At 37.6% G+C, this 15,073-nt stretch overlaps 1 protein-coding gene across 2 annotated transcripts in view; it reads left to right on the plus strand.

Moving 5' to 3' along the window:
• The window catches only part of EDIL3 (EGF like and discoidin domains 3), a 268,116-nt gene that overhangs the window by 157,444 nt on the left and 95,599 nt on the right, over window positions 1-15,073 (plus strand). For both annotated transcript variants that reach the window (XM_086479350.1, XM_086479351.1), the window contains one exon: window positions 4,972-5,085. In XM_086479350.1, the coding sequence (XP_086335476.1) occupies window positions 4,972-5,085 (114 nt within the window). The remainder of the gene's footprint in view (window positions 1-4,971; window positions 5,086-15,073) is intronic.

A 15,073-nucleotide genomic window follows, 5' to 3' on the forward strand; every position in this document is an offset into this window, starting at 1 on the left:
GAGCAGGGGACAGGAATAAGATACTGGTGCGCATTTGCAGCCAAAATGCAAGCTGCATTGACAAAACAACTGATTGAATTTATTAGTCCCTTCATCACAAAAAGTCAGGTTTATACCAAGTACCTTGATGAAGAACTCAAATTACTGGACGTAATAGTTAAGTTTTTTTTTATAACACTTACGTAATTTATATACTCATTTCATGTGGGGCAATTTTTCAGGAAAACGCTTGTGACTGTATTTAACAGGTAAAGTCCAAAATTAAGTTTACGTATTTTTAATTACATTATGTTTGCAAGTACAGTACTGTTTTTTATTCACATTTTATTACATACATAGAGGGTTAAAAAGATATGTATAATCCAGCAAAGGACAAAACCCCAGAACTCTGCCTCATGATAATTCTCCAAATCACTCCGTAATACAAAGAAGTTCTCTCTTACGTGCCCAGTTTCAGACAACATACTTCTGTTTCCAGGGTGCACAATGACTGTGCTTCAAACAGAAGTGTGTTTAATAGCTTTGTAGTTATGGTCTGATCTTAGGAGGTAGGAAATATAAATTTAATCATGTTCAGGATAGCCTTTACTTCCTAGTCAGCTGTCTTAGCCCTTCAAGCTATTATTCAAGGAACAATCTATTTTAAGAAAATGGTCGGTATTTCCTTGTTCTGGTGCCACTATCAATTTCAGAATCCATCTTCAGTAGAGAAATCTTGGGGGTTTGGACATGGTAGGGTTGGGTTTTATGAGTTTGGGTTTGATTGTTTGGGTGTTTATTTAGCTAACCTGGACACTATTTAGAAATACAGGCTTTTCCTGTGCTGGCCCTTAAACGTCTTCAGGACCCCATTTCACTTAATATTTAACAGTCTTACTAGGTCCCTCTGTGAGGAACTCTGAATTCTCTGGTAGTACCCAGCTGTCTGTGTTTTAGTTACTGCAATGCATAAAATTGTTTACCTGAACTGCACTTCAAAATCTGACCCAGCTTAAAACTTAAGCTTACCTGAAAAATCATGAGCAACGTACGGTGATTTTACTTTGTATTAGTTAAAAGCACATGCTTCTCACGTAGGTAGGCTGATTACATAGTCAGTGAAGAATTCATATCTGACAACAAGACAGTTTTTCTTTCGGACTTTATTGTCTTCAGGAACAACTACTCCAGAAACTCTGGCATTTTAAAGTTTCTATTCAAATTTGCTTATAATCATGACAGTATAACAGATTTTAAAAGGGAATAGATGTGTTTCAGAAGAAAGAAACACACCAGCTGGTATAAAGTTTATTAGCATAATTGGCACATCTAGGAATTTGAACAAAATCTGACCGCAGTTTGCAGGAAACACTTTTCATTGAAAATTCTACATCTGCACATTCAATCAAATGAAATAATGAATAGTAAATTAAATAATTCTGTAGAACTTATCTTCTTTTCTTTAACACAGTTCAGTTCATTATCTGTCCAACTAAATGTCTGTTCTGGTGTCAAAGATAATGCTACAATGAGCTAGTCTTTCCTCATTCATCAAATACGACATATTTGTTTGAACTGATGGGACTAAAGGTTCTCAAATTACTGGGGGAAAAAAAAAATCACTGTAGGATCCAAGTAGCAAAGATAATGATAAAAAACTTCCATCTTTCTGCACTGATCATAGCTAATTCCTCCATAAGGACAGAATATGAGGTAAGGATTGCTTTAAAAGTATCTGATACTTAAGGTTCCGTATGTTTTCTACATCATCACATAGACAATATGAAATATGCTAGAAAGCTGTGCATTTTTTCCTACATATGTCAATAGGAATGGCAAATTAGAAAAATTTAAATATATGTAGAATATATTATCTTTACACAGAAAAGCTTTTAAGAGGATCAATTACTACCTTTATTTCACCAAGTAAAAGACAATTCATATGTTCACTTAATGTTTTTTTAGTGACCTTGACATTTTTTCCCACAAATGTGTTAGCCTGTATTAGAATGGTGAATAAGCTGATGAAAACATAACATTAATAGGCTTTGCTTAAAAAGGTGACTAGGAAGCTGAAGAATCATGTTAAATTTTATAAATACATATAAAGAATTTTAATTTAGAATTGAGCAGGTCTGTTCTTTGGTCATTTCCCTTGGAAGGTTTTGGTTCTCACACACTAAGCTATTACTCCTTCCTCTTTAATAGAAATTCACTAACCCTGTGAATTTTTATTAGTATGGTATGTGATATCTTTATAGGCAACAAATAGTAAGACATGAGGGATTAAAAAGAAGCTCAGAGATCAGTAACTGTCATCAATTTTAGTACAAAACCCTGAAATTTTTCTGGTTCAAAGAACTGAAACTAACCTCTACATTTAGCTGCAGGTGTGTTCCTGCATTTCTGTTTACAGCAATGGGAAGATTATCACAGAATCACAGAAAGGTTGAGGGTAAAAAGGGAAAAAACTCTGGAGGTCATCTGGTCCACCCGTCCTACTCAAGCAGGGCGACCTGGAGCTGGTTGCCCAGGACTGTATCCAGACGGGTTTTGAATATCTCCAAGGGTGGAGTCTTCACAAATGCCCTGGGCAATCTGTGACACTGTTCAGTCACCCTCACAGTGAAAAAGTGTTTTCTGATGTTGAGGCAGAATGTCCTGTGTTTCAGTTTGTGCCCACTGCCTCTTGTCCTGTCACTGACCACCACTGAAAAGAGCCTGGCTCCATCTTGTTTGCACCATCCCATAGGTATGCCTATACATTGATGAGTTTCCTCCTCTTTTTTAAGCTAAACAGTGCCAACTCCCTTAGCCCTTCCTCATAGGTGAGGTGCTCCAGTCCCTCGATCACTTAGTAGCCCTTTGTTGGACTCTCTCCAGTATGTCCATGTCTCTGTTATGGTGGAGAACCCAGCACTAGACAGAGCACTCTAGGTGTGGCCTCACCAGTGCTCAGTAGAGGGGAAGGATCCCTCAATCTGCTGGCAATGCTCTACCTAATACAGCCCAGGAGGCTGTTGGCTGCCTTTGCCATGAGGGTGCATTGCTGTCTCATGATCAACTTGTTGACCACAAGGACCCCCAGTTCCTTCCTTGTCTGCCAAGTTGCTTTCCATCTGGTCAGCTTGCCAACATGTACTAGTGCATGGGGTTGTTCCTTCCCACGAACAGAGGCAGGACTTTGCACTTTCCCATGTTGAAAATCATGAGGTCCCTGTTCATCCCATTTCTCCAGGCTATTGAGGTCCCTCTGGGTGGCAGCAGACCCATCTGGTGTATCAGCCACTCTTGCCAGTTTTGTGTCATCAGGAAACTTTGGTGAGGGTGTACTCTGCCCCACCATCCAGATCTATAATGAAGATATTGAACAGGTTCAGACCAGTGTGGGCTCCAGGGGTACACTGATAGATACTGGCCTCCAACTAGAATTCATACCACTGACCAGCCTCTGGGCCCAGCCGTTCAGCCAGTTTTCAACTTAACTCACATACGTTGCATGCGTAACTTAAAAGCTACATGGCTTTTTAGATATGCAGAAAAGACTGGAGGTACAGACTTCTCAGGAGACATCACAAAATCAATCAGATCTAGGCAAGTTGTTTGTGTTAAAACACGAGGTTTTGTACACAGATTCCTAGTAAGCATAAAAAATTATATTAAAAGTACAAAAGTTACATATTCAACGACCACAAATCGAGCAACTTTGTTGACAGAGCTGAATTCTGTTTCTTCTGCACAAGCCTTATTGCATTGGGTTTAGTCGTTAATGTAGTATCTTTTTTAGTTTGTATATGCCAGTGCAAACTGGGTTTGCATTTTGGGAACAGAAGCAGTTTCAGCAGAGCAATGAGTATTACTTTATACGGCATTTTGCCCATCAGTGAAAGCAACTAGTTAATCTCTGTTAAGTGTCTTCTCATTTGAACTTCTTTATGTGCTATGCACATGCGCACTTTTTTAGCAACTGTATCTAAAATGACCACGCACTTAAGCAAAACTGAGTGAAGTAAAATTGTGGTACAAGCTATAGACTGCTTTTCTGTTTGCTGTTTAATGTGTCTAATGCAACAGGACTTTCACTCTTAATGAATCTCGTGAGGGTTACCATCTTTTAAATATTTAACTGTATACATTGATGCATTCCTTGGAGGGAGTGATGTGTAAAATCCATACAACTTTTCTACTATGTACAAAATAAATGCAAAGATGGAGCATTTTGATTATGAGATACCATTATCCTTCATCTGCCTATTTCTGATGACTGAAAAATGCTGTATTGCATTTGAGAAAAAGAATCTGGTATACTTGAAGGTTACTACTCTGAAAAACACAAGGGAATATTATTCTTCAGAGTTTGACAAAGTATACTGGAAAATGGAAACGCAAATAAAAATAACCACCTTTTCTATCTTTTGGATTTAATAAAATTTGCAAGCTTCTAGATCAAGCCATTAGTTTCAATTTTGCACTAACTCATGCACAGAAAGGAAATTTTTTAGGCGGTTAAACAACCTTGTCAATTCGATATTTAATGAATTGAGATGAATCAAGAGACATTCTTAAATGGCAACTGTTGATAAAGAAGTAGCTGCATTTCTTGAAGTTGCAAAGATCACTAGTGAGTACTCTGTTAGAACTAATTGAATTTGTTTGTTTAATGCCAAACTGCGACTTGTGGCCCTGATGTGCTCTGGAAGTTACAGTGAAAATCTGTGAGCAAAACTTTAAATTCTGTTGTGTGATGAGACATAGTAAAACTTCAGTAAGCATATGAAACTAGCTAAATTTATATGAGATTGCTTTGTTTTTTCCTAAAGCAGACCCTGTTTAATCACATCCTTTACTGAGCATGTTTGCTGGGCAAAAGAACGTATGTCTTCTAATGTCAATTGAATAAAAACGTTCTGTTTCAGTGCTTTAAAACATGTGCTTATTGCTTTTACAATTTCTCTTTGCTGATCCTGGCATTATCTTGTGTGCTTCCTGCAGATGTAAATGAATGTGAAGCTGAACCCTGCAAGAATGGTGGAATCTGTACAGATCTTGTTGCCAATTATTCCTGTGAATGTCCAGGTGAATTTATGGGAAGAAACTGCCAACAGAGTAAGGATTGCATGATTTTACATCTATGTTTTAAATAAAATAAAGTACTATTTTCTTTTACAGAAACAGCTATATTATACTATGCAAATATTTCTCTCCTCTACAAACATATAATGCTCAAAATGGCCATCTTATTCTTTTCAAGATAGAAGAAATTTGAGAGACAAAATCTGTCATGCATTCAAGTAAAGCATGTGATATGATGGAACATTTGCAAAATACAAAATTATTATCTAAGAGTCAAACAAGAAGGAGTAAATAGTGTAAAGCAGAAAAATACAAAAAAATGATTCATGCTAGGGGTTCATCTTGCCCAGTATCCTGTCTTCAACAGTAATTGTTAGTGGATATCAACAAGTGCAAGAGCAGGTCAAAAATATATGTCGCTTTCTCTGACGTGTCTCTAGCTTCTGACAGTTGGACCACTGGTTTACGGAGAAGCCATTAGTGGAGTTCCTCCAGGATCTGTCCTAGGAACAATCCTGCATGATCTTACCAATAATATTGACTATGAATGCACTATAAAGGTCTGATTCTTAAACTTGTAACTACAAATGAGTTCTTCAGATATGAAAGACTAGGTAATCTTTAAGACCAAAATAACAAAAATAGAATAAACTGCTATGGTACAAAATGCAATATGCGGTACAAAATGCAATATACCTTAACAGTTAATGATAGATGTTAGAGGCTCATGGATTTGAAATACTGCAGAGAAAAAATATTGGGTGTTTTAGTTGAACAAAGGATGCTAATATGTTGATGTTGTGGAAGAAGCTAGTATAGTCACAAGATGTGTCAAGCCTGGTACCTTAAGGAGAAAAATGAAAGTGTTTGTATATTAGTGTTTGTAGTATTAGATACGACGTTCAAAATACCTGAAATACTGGAATCATTCACATTCAAGAGAGGGGATTTCTGATTCAAGGAAGATCTACTATGTGTAGCAGGAAAAAAAAAAAAAAAAGGTGTTGCATGTTGAATACTAAATAAATGAAACCATAAAAAAGCTGAAGAATATGATTCATTTTTCTGTGTTCACATTGTGGATGCATGGGGAGGAACGCAGGAGAAAACAGCATGGACCAATAACCACGAATGACAAGCTGGGAATTTTTGGAAGTAGTCTCAGTGAATTCCCAGATTTATATATGCAAGAGGCAAAAGATTTGAGGTGTCCAACACAACTTGTATATAATTCCAGAGAGAAATCAAAGATTAAGATTTGCTTTGATAAATTTTACAGGCTTATATGGCTACCTGAAAGAATTTGTGAAAAATGAACATCTGTTAAAGTTTTCTGTAAAAGTTGCTGGTGAATCACATGTATTTCCTTATAAGGTGCAATTGATTTACCATTTGGAATTCTGCCAGAAATCTCATCAACCTCGTCAGCGTTTATCCCTTCTGGTGTATTGGCTGCATCATGAACATTGCTCATATTATAGATCACCTAAAACCAATCTCCTGTTTTGCTAGGAATGGGTAATCAGAGCTATTACTTGAAGTGATCATTGCATTTTCTGGATCATCATCTGTTATTTTTTCTTTCTTTTCCTTTTTATAGATGTATATGTAATTATATGTAAAAACAAACTTTGTTTGTGAAGTTGTATATATTATACTGGGTTTGGGTTTGTGTGTGTGTATATATGTACATATTTGTGGTTTGGAGAGCACGTAACAGAAAGTATATGTATACAAAAAATAGACATTTCCAACATACTGAAATAGTGAAAGAATTCTGCTAATGTCAGTAAAACATTACTGAACTGCAAAATATGCTACCTAAAGTCTGTCTTTCTGGGTCATACTTTGAGGATTTACACTGGTAAGCCAACCACCTAGTCAAGGGATCTTTCTGAAGATGCTGCTGTAGAAAAATGCTGACAACTGTGACCCCAGAGCTTCATCATCTAGCCCACAGAGAAGAACCCTAAGTTACTTGAAGGATTATTCTGTTCAGTGTTAAAGAATTTTATAATTATTATAAGGCTTTATACCACAGTCAAATTGCTTTGGTGTAGAGATCGAGGACAGTGAGTTTTAAAATGTCCTTTGCAGTAGCTATGAATTTGTCGGCTGCAAAGGGAGTGCAGGCTCAGGCAGCTAGGGTTGTTCAGCCTGGAGAAGAGGAGGCTCCAGGGAGACCTTATAGTGGTCTTCCAGTATTTAAAGGGGGCCTACAGGAAAGGTGGGGAGGGACTCTGTAATAGAGTGTAGCGATAGGCTGAGAGGTAATGGTTACAACCTGAAAGAGGGTGGATTTAGATTAGATATTAGGAAGACATTCTTCACTGTAAGGGTGGTGAGGCACTGGCACAGGCTGCCCAGAGCAGCTGTGGCTGCCCCTTCCCTGGCAGTGTTCAAGGCCAGGTTGGATGGGGCCTTGAGCAACCTGGTCTAGTGGAAGGTGTCCCTGCCCATGGCAGGGGGGTTGGAACTAGATGATCTTTAAGGTCCCTTCCAGCCCAAACCATTCTGTGAGTCTATGGTGTGGTAAATGGGCAGAGCATGGCAATGCAGCACTGGAGTGCGGTGATAAAACCTGCTGTTCTGTACTTCCTCTGGATAGGGACTCAGATCTGGAGGTACCACCAATCTGGTGTTTGCAGGACAGTATCACAGGAGGAATGTGAAATCAGATGTGCTTTGAAGACTTAAGAGAAAAGTAATGTATTACTTAAATCGGTAGGTGGAAAATGCTCCACAATGTAGATATTTGAATACTTCTGTTGTTTTACTCGAGTTATTCAGCTAAGCATAAGAAGAGTTACCAATAAATAACAGGTAGTTAAGGGAATAATATTTGTACTGACTGTAATCGTTGAGCTATCCCTGTTCAGAAAAATCGACTCATTCTTCTAGTACTATGGCACTATTCACAAACTTTTAGCATTCATCTACTTTCAAGCTAGCTTTAGCATAGCTAGCGTTAAAATGGTGACTTTTCTTTTTATAGCACCAATATAATTGTGCACTATACCAATTCCTGTAGCTGGGCTTGTAAATATCTTTTTTTTTCCAGGAGAAATTTAGTTATGTCATCATACCTAATTATGTAATTACAAGTAGTAATTACACATTCTAATTATGCCATTAGAGTTTTATACATATTTACCGTAATCACATAATTAAATACTGTTATGCTAATTATGAAGATTACTGATTGCTGTCTCAGAATTACCTCACAAAGCTCAAAGATTGCTAATCCATATCACAGAATATGTGAAATATCCTACACTGAGAACAAAGAAGGCAAAGGTACATCAAGCAGTCTGTTCTCCTGTCATTCCAAGCTTGTTCTTCAGGATGCATTTTCTAATAGCGCATCTAGTTTGGAATATCCCAATGCATGGTAATAATGACTTGTCATGCTACTCATCATCTTGAAGAAGTTTATGCCAGACTGTTTTTCCTAGTACCCAACTAAGTTATCTCTCTTTTTTTCAATTCTACCATTTAATTCCACCATAATTAATTTCTCTTAGCTAATTTCCTAAATAATTCCCTTCTGTTTTATCTTACGTGTAGCAGTTTCCAGATGTGAGACAACCCAGGTCCTGCAAGCCTTGTGGGACACCCACCCAAAATCCTTCTGACTAGTACCAAGAGCCTCTGCCAATAACTAGTGCTCCTGAAGTGAGAGGGAGAGCCTTCTCTGGAACTGAGTGCTAAAATAGCACCGAAATGCCTAATGAGCTTGGAAACATATTTGGAACACTTTGACTATCTTCTAAGACTCCTGCTGGCATGGATGAGGTTTGGAGTTGCTTTCTAAGGCCTCAGCTATGAAGTAAAGTTCTCAGAAGACATGGAGGTGATAGCTGGTGTGCTTCACACCCCAACAATGCTTCTGTTCCTTTGGGACCACCTTCTTTTTTATTTATATATCCTTCTTGTTTTGAAGCACTGGCCTGACCTCTCTTTTTTTCTGGAGATACTTAAATTCAGTCTTCTTTCTTTCTTATTAGCTATTTCTATTTTTATCCAGTCAAGCATAAACGATAATTAAACCAGCTGCTTCTCATTGCTGGAAAGCACAGGATGAGGTGAAGTCAGAGCAATGTGGAGTGCAAGAGCACTGATGGCTTCAAAACATTTGCAATTGTTCTGGAATAGGCTTATCAACCTGTTAAGAGATACTTCACTGAGCATATGGTATTTACAAAATTTGCCTGCAGATGTTTAGTAAACAGAGAATGGAAAGAGATCACCTTTTCCTATCCTCGGAAAGCAGAAGCTAAGCTATATTAATTCCATATTACTTTCCAGTTTTGTTAAGGCCTCAGCATTTCCTTGATGCAGCTGCATCTCCTTCTGTTCTTGCACTCTCTGAACCTATTTCTTGCTTCTGTGCTGAATTCAAGCTATCAGTTACGATTACCTCCATTACAGCTTTCTTTAGTCTTGGAGTCTCTGTAAGTACAGCTTCCAAGACAGATCCTCCTGGGGTTCAAGTTTTTACTTTCAGGATCGCAAAATTGTCTTGCAGGCAACAGGGAACCACTTTCATCAGTGTCACACTGTTTGCATTATTCAGTACAAATCTGTATTGTTAAAATCTCCCATGAGCAACGTGGATTGTGAATTGCAATAATTTGTGATGCGTTCCACAGGTAATTTTTGATCACCTCCTTTTTTTTTTTTATCCAGCAGATGGGACTATACATGTTACCATTTCACCATTGGGCATTTTGGAGCTGTATTTTGCTGATTGCTGAGAGTTGCTGCCATTAAAGCATATGGCAAATTTTCTTATGCTTTTTCTATAAAGATATAGATCAAATTAGCCACTGTAAATATTTTTTACTTATGCTATGGCCCCTTCACCTCCTTTTCAGTGTGTTCAACATGCCCATATGTAGGAGGACTGCATTCTGAGCAAGTGCACCAATTTAGTTTGTCTGGCATGTCAGAAATCCTACTAATCAGTGTACCTTCACATTGTTTTAATTTCTTCCCTGTGCTTTATGTTTGAGTACACTAATGTGTTTATACTGTACTTGGTTGTCTTCTGCCTTCCTCTCTGTGGAAATCAAAGTGGCATTTTTTTACTTAAATGAAAATGCCCCTTCTTTCAGTGTCATTTTTACTTAAAAATTATCTAAAGATCTGACAGATCTAGGCATAAAGACACTTGCAAGACTTCTGCTTACATGCATCATTATACTCCCAGGCTAGATGGTGTCATCCAAAGCGTTCTGATGTGCTGTGATTTTTGAATTTTCTTTCTTTCAAAATTATTCACAGGAATACAGGACACCTGCAACTTGCATGATTTGTAGCACAGGAGAAATAACTGGTTTCACAGTATCTTTTGAAGGGATTGTGTTGCTTCTTTTGGTGTCTTCGATATTTTACTTATAAGTGTGTTTTCAAGGCAGTGTCCTCACTTGTTGGACTCTTTGGGTTTGGGTGCTTGTCCTTTGAACTCCTCTTCTTGATGCTCACAGTCTTCATGAGTCTTGAGTATCTCTTGTCTTCCCCAGCTCTAGCTCTTACCAGCACTGGCTCAGCAGGATTCAAGGTTCAAAAAGGCTTCATGCTTAGCTTCAGAAAAACGCTACGCAAAACGAAGATCACAGAATGAGGGCGTAAAAAGTGCACAGGCAAAAATAAAACAATTTATGAAACAGTTAAAAGATATGTTTTTGAGCAAAAGCTTTACATCTGTCTCAATTTGTCTTCCAAGAAGTTTGTGTTTTCAAAATACGGGTAAGGATCAGAACTTAACAATTTTCTTAAATTAATAAACTTGCTAACAGGCTTTCTGGTGAATTCAGCTCATGAAAATGCCCTGTGAAAATTAAGCTGTTAAGCCCTGGCCTCTTGTTGAATGGTAACATAATCCCATTACAACCATACATCTTTTCCAGATTACCTGCTGGGGAACCTAGGTTTTAACGCATGAGATTTGTTTTTAGGCACCTCCAGTTGGCTGTATGTCGTGGCTTAAAGCTTGTAATGAGCCACTGTGAAGCACTTTACTTGACAGGAATCAACATGGACATGTGTTGCCTAAATTGCTGATTACTATTAAAATCTCTTTGAATGAGATTTAAGAGAACCTAACTTTCCCTACAGCTCAAAATACGAGTTTGACTAATTCTGTGAATAACCCAATATGAAGTTTTAAGCATATTCATGATTGTTTTGAATATCTTGACAGTTTTATGGGCTGAAATATTGGTGTTATATAAAATGTAGCAAATTTCTGTAAAACAAAACTGAATTTGTTTACTAAGAAAACATACTAATTTTTCTTTTGTGTTCTTTAAATTACTGTATAGTTCAAGATGTCAATCATTTATGTTGATATCTGCCAACCTTTCATGTTTAATTAGTTTATTGGTGTTTTCAGATTTCATTAGGGAAAAAAATGAACTATAGAAAGAACTGTACTTTCTACAAATACAGACTCCTGTATTTAGATTAAAGGCATTGTAATCATCTGCAAAGAAGAATACACATTCATCGATATGAAAATAATTTATATTTATATTGGAATTTTCCATTTTCATTTATCTTGCCAGTATGTACTGGAAATTCTGTTAAGGCACATGCTAAACCTGAGAGATTTCTAGATGACCTGTAGATTTTGATCTTAAACTGAATCAAGACAGGTTTCCTGTTGTTGTCTTTCCAGTTTACTAAATGGGTAACCTCTTTAATTGCCTTCAAAATCCAGAAATTTCCAAACAGATTTTCTATTTTTGTCAGGGATTTGTGACAAAAAGCCTCTACCCCTGTTTTTCTTTGCATCATACTGTAAAGCAACAATTCCTTGAACACTAACATAAACCAGTCCTGCTGCTGCCTGAAGGAGCCTGCTTCAGCTATTCTTTGCCCATCTTGCTGCTTTTGTTACTGCTTATTCTGGGATGCTATTTTACCCATTTAACTTGTTGTCCCAGCAAAAACTTACCCTGGAAATAAAAAGGTAATTAATGAACTTCACAGCCACACAAATACTGGGCTGGTACAAATGAGTGGCAGGGGACAGAACCTGGGCATGAAATCAGGACTTAACACGAGTTGAAAATGTTAATCAAGCCACAGTCTAATCAAGAGAGTACAAAGTTTTAATCAAGAGAGTAGAAGCTGCTCTTTAATTCATGTTTAAGGCAAAGATAAGACTTTATTTTAAATGTTGTAATTTGTAAATTTTGTTTGTTTCTCTTCAAAGATCATAAAATTTAAAAGCTAGGATTCTCAGCTCATTTGCCAAGGATACAACAAATAAAATTTTGGTAAATATATACATTTCTATTTGACATTATTTAGATCACAAGTTCAGGACTTGCATGGAAAAATTAAGATTTTATAGGTATGTATATATGCATGTGTGTTTGTAGATATATGTATACACAAATATTATTACCCTTAGAGAAATGAATTAACTTTTTTTTATGTACTCAAAGTAGTTAACTTATCGTTCATATTGTATCCTTGGTGGTTTAGGGGATAATGTGTGGTTAATCTTAGACAAAAGGAAGAATGGAAAAAAATTCTCTATTTGCATTGGACAAAACCCATCTTGAATCTCTCACTGAAACTAATCAGGTTTGCTGAAGCTCCACCGTTCTGGGAACATTGTCTGGCTAGCATTTCTGTGTAGTGTATTTGTATGAAAGTGCAAAGAGACAGAAAACATTACAGAAATGACAGCACACGTTGTTAATGTTGAAATGTTCTCCAGGCATTTCAGTGACCCAGTGAGAAATATTAATCAAACTCTAACATTTCCAACATTTGAGTCTTCAAACAACAAAGCACAGTCTGGCCCTTCTGCTGCAGACCTTCTTTGACCAGACATCCCGTGTAAGACGCAGAGGTGTGCAAAATTAGGCTCAACGGAACAGAATTGTAGTTCTTCCTTTCAACACAATAGGAAAATGAGACTGATCTGTCAGTGTTTGATGTTGAAACAAAGTCCTCAGCCCTGTGCCTTTGGCTACATTTTCATTTTGCTGCAGTTGTACTGTACAGCAATGTGTCCCTTTGAAAATTCATTTCTCAATATCTTACTTTGATTAGGCAGTAGAGAATACAATCTTTACCACCTGGCAGAAACTTCTTGTATAATATTCAGACAAGCCCTTAGGACCCAACAGGCATATTTTACACATTTAATGGTCTCTTTACTACATGAGTCATCTGTGCAGTAGTAGTTTTTGAGCTGTGTCAATAACTATAATATGTACTCAACCCTATATTCAGGCATCTACAGCTTGAATGTGTAACATCTCATTTTAGCTTATCGTGAGTTTCTTGTCATGTTTTCTTACTTAAACTTTTGGCATTGTGTCATTCTTGACTTACGCTGCCCCTCAGTTACCCTCAGTAAATAGGCAGGAAGGTCACATTTGGGTCAGGGATTCCTTCTTCTACCTAATTGCGACCTGTCTGTCCTTCCTACTAATGGAACAATATGACCCTACCTTTTCACTAACATAGATATATAGACATTCACAAAAAGTAGAGGATATGATAAATATGATCCACTGTTCCTGTGTTGGAAGAACTTTTATGTACATTTTTATGCATGGCAAAGCCTATGACAATGCATATTTCAGCATTTCTAAGCCTTAAAAGAAAATTACAGCACACCATTACTCTCAAAGTAGCCTCTAAAGCTCTTAAGTTCCTGGTCTGGTCAATAATGCACATTCTTTTTTTATGTCCTCACAGAAATGAAAAATAATTTGCAGGTAGGGAATTGGTACTATAAAAGGAATAAAAGCCAGGCTGTAGCCAGTAGAAGCAAGCTGAAAACAAATCACCAGTTATTATGACCAAAAAAACCCCTTAAAAGTATGGAAAAACACCTTCAATAAAAGCACTAATGATTATAAATATATGAAAAGAACAATTTACAGCTGCAGTAGGCTCAACAAAGTTCCCACTAGCAAAGTCACAGAACCATTTTTTCTCTTTCAGGTACTAGTCCAATGGGAAAATAAGGAACCTTATATCAAGGCTTAGTATTTATAAGATACAGGGAATTTATTTCAAAATAGATTAATTGTTGAGGGACGCTTGCCATCTGAGTGAGCCTGGTCTAGTCTGCTGCTACCCTTTGGTGGACATAGGAATGAGCAATGAGAGGAAAATCATCTTTAGAGCCATACAAACTCCTCATAATGAAACTGCATTGAGGTTTGCAGTAGTTAACAAACCAGGCACAGAGTAGAATTACAAGCGAGTGTGGCATAAACTTTGCAAAAGTTGGAGGTTTGAAAGCTGGCTCATATTTGGGAGAATCATTTGGTCTTGGAATTCAAGCCAGGCTGTGAAAGATGGAAATCCATGAGGAGTGAAGGGAAAATGGAACAAAACACGGTTACATGAGCCCTAAATGAACTAAAATCTTTAGGCTTGACACAGCTCCCACCTGCAGTTTTCAGAAGGAGAAGGAAATGTAATATGTTCCGTGATCAATTTCCCACTGAGGCAAGATTCACAGCTCCTGCTGCTTTGGACAGACGGGAGAGTCCAGCAAAGCTCCTGTTCCAGGCACTGGTGCAGTGATGTGTAAGATACGTAGGAGGGAATGGGCGATGCTAGTAGGTTACATCTATTTTAGTCCCTGACCACCACCATGCCCATTTGTTGCATTCCATTAGATGATCCAAGGACTTAAAAGGAATTCGTAATATCTCCAGCATCTTATTGTTGGTTGCGTTAGAAGGAAAAGCAGCATGTTGTTCATCACAACTTAGTCTGCTTTCTAGCCTCTTCAGGGTTCAGTACGGGAACGGCAGTCATTCATTGCCTGTCAGATCAGAGGCAAGTGGCATGCCTTCATGGCTGCAGGCACTGGCCGTTAGCCCCAGGGCCATTGCACGTGGATGCACCCCTGCAGCTTGGAGGATCAGCAGCCACAGTGTTACTTACTTAAGGGTGTCACTGCTTCAAAATAAATGAGGAAATGAACAGACATGAAAAATTCAGGGGCAGCGCAATCCTGAAAGCAAAAAGCTTT

This window comes from Leptosomus discolor, chromosome Z (genome assembly GCF_034619465.1).
Source record: "Leptosomus discolor isolate bLepDis1 chromosome Z, bLepDis1.hap2, whole genome shotgun sequence".
Classification (NCBI taxonomy): domain Eukaryota; kingdom Metazoa; phylum Chordata; class Aves; order Leptosomiformes; family Leptosomidae; genus Leptosomus; species Leptosomus discolor.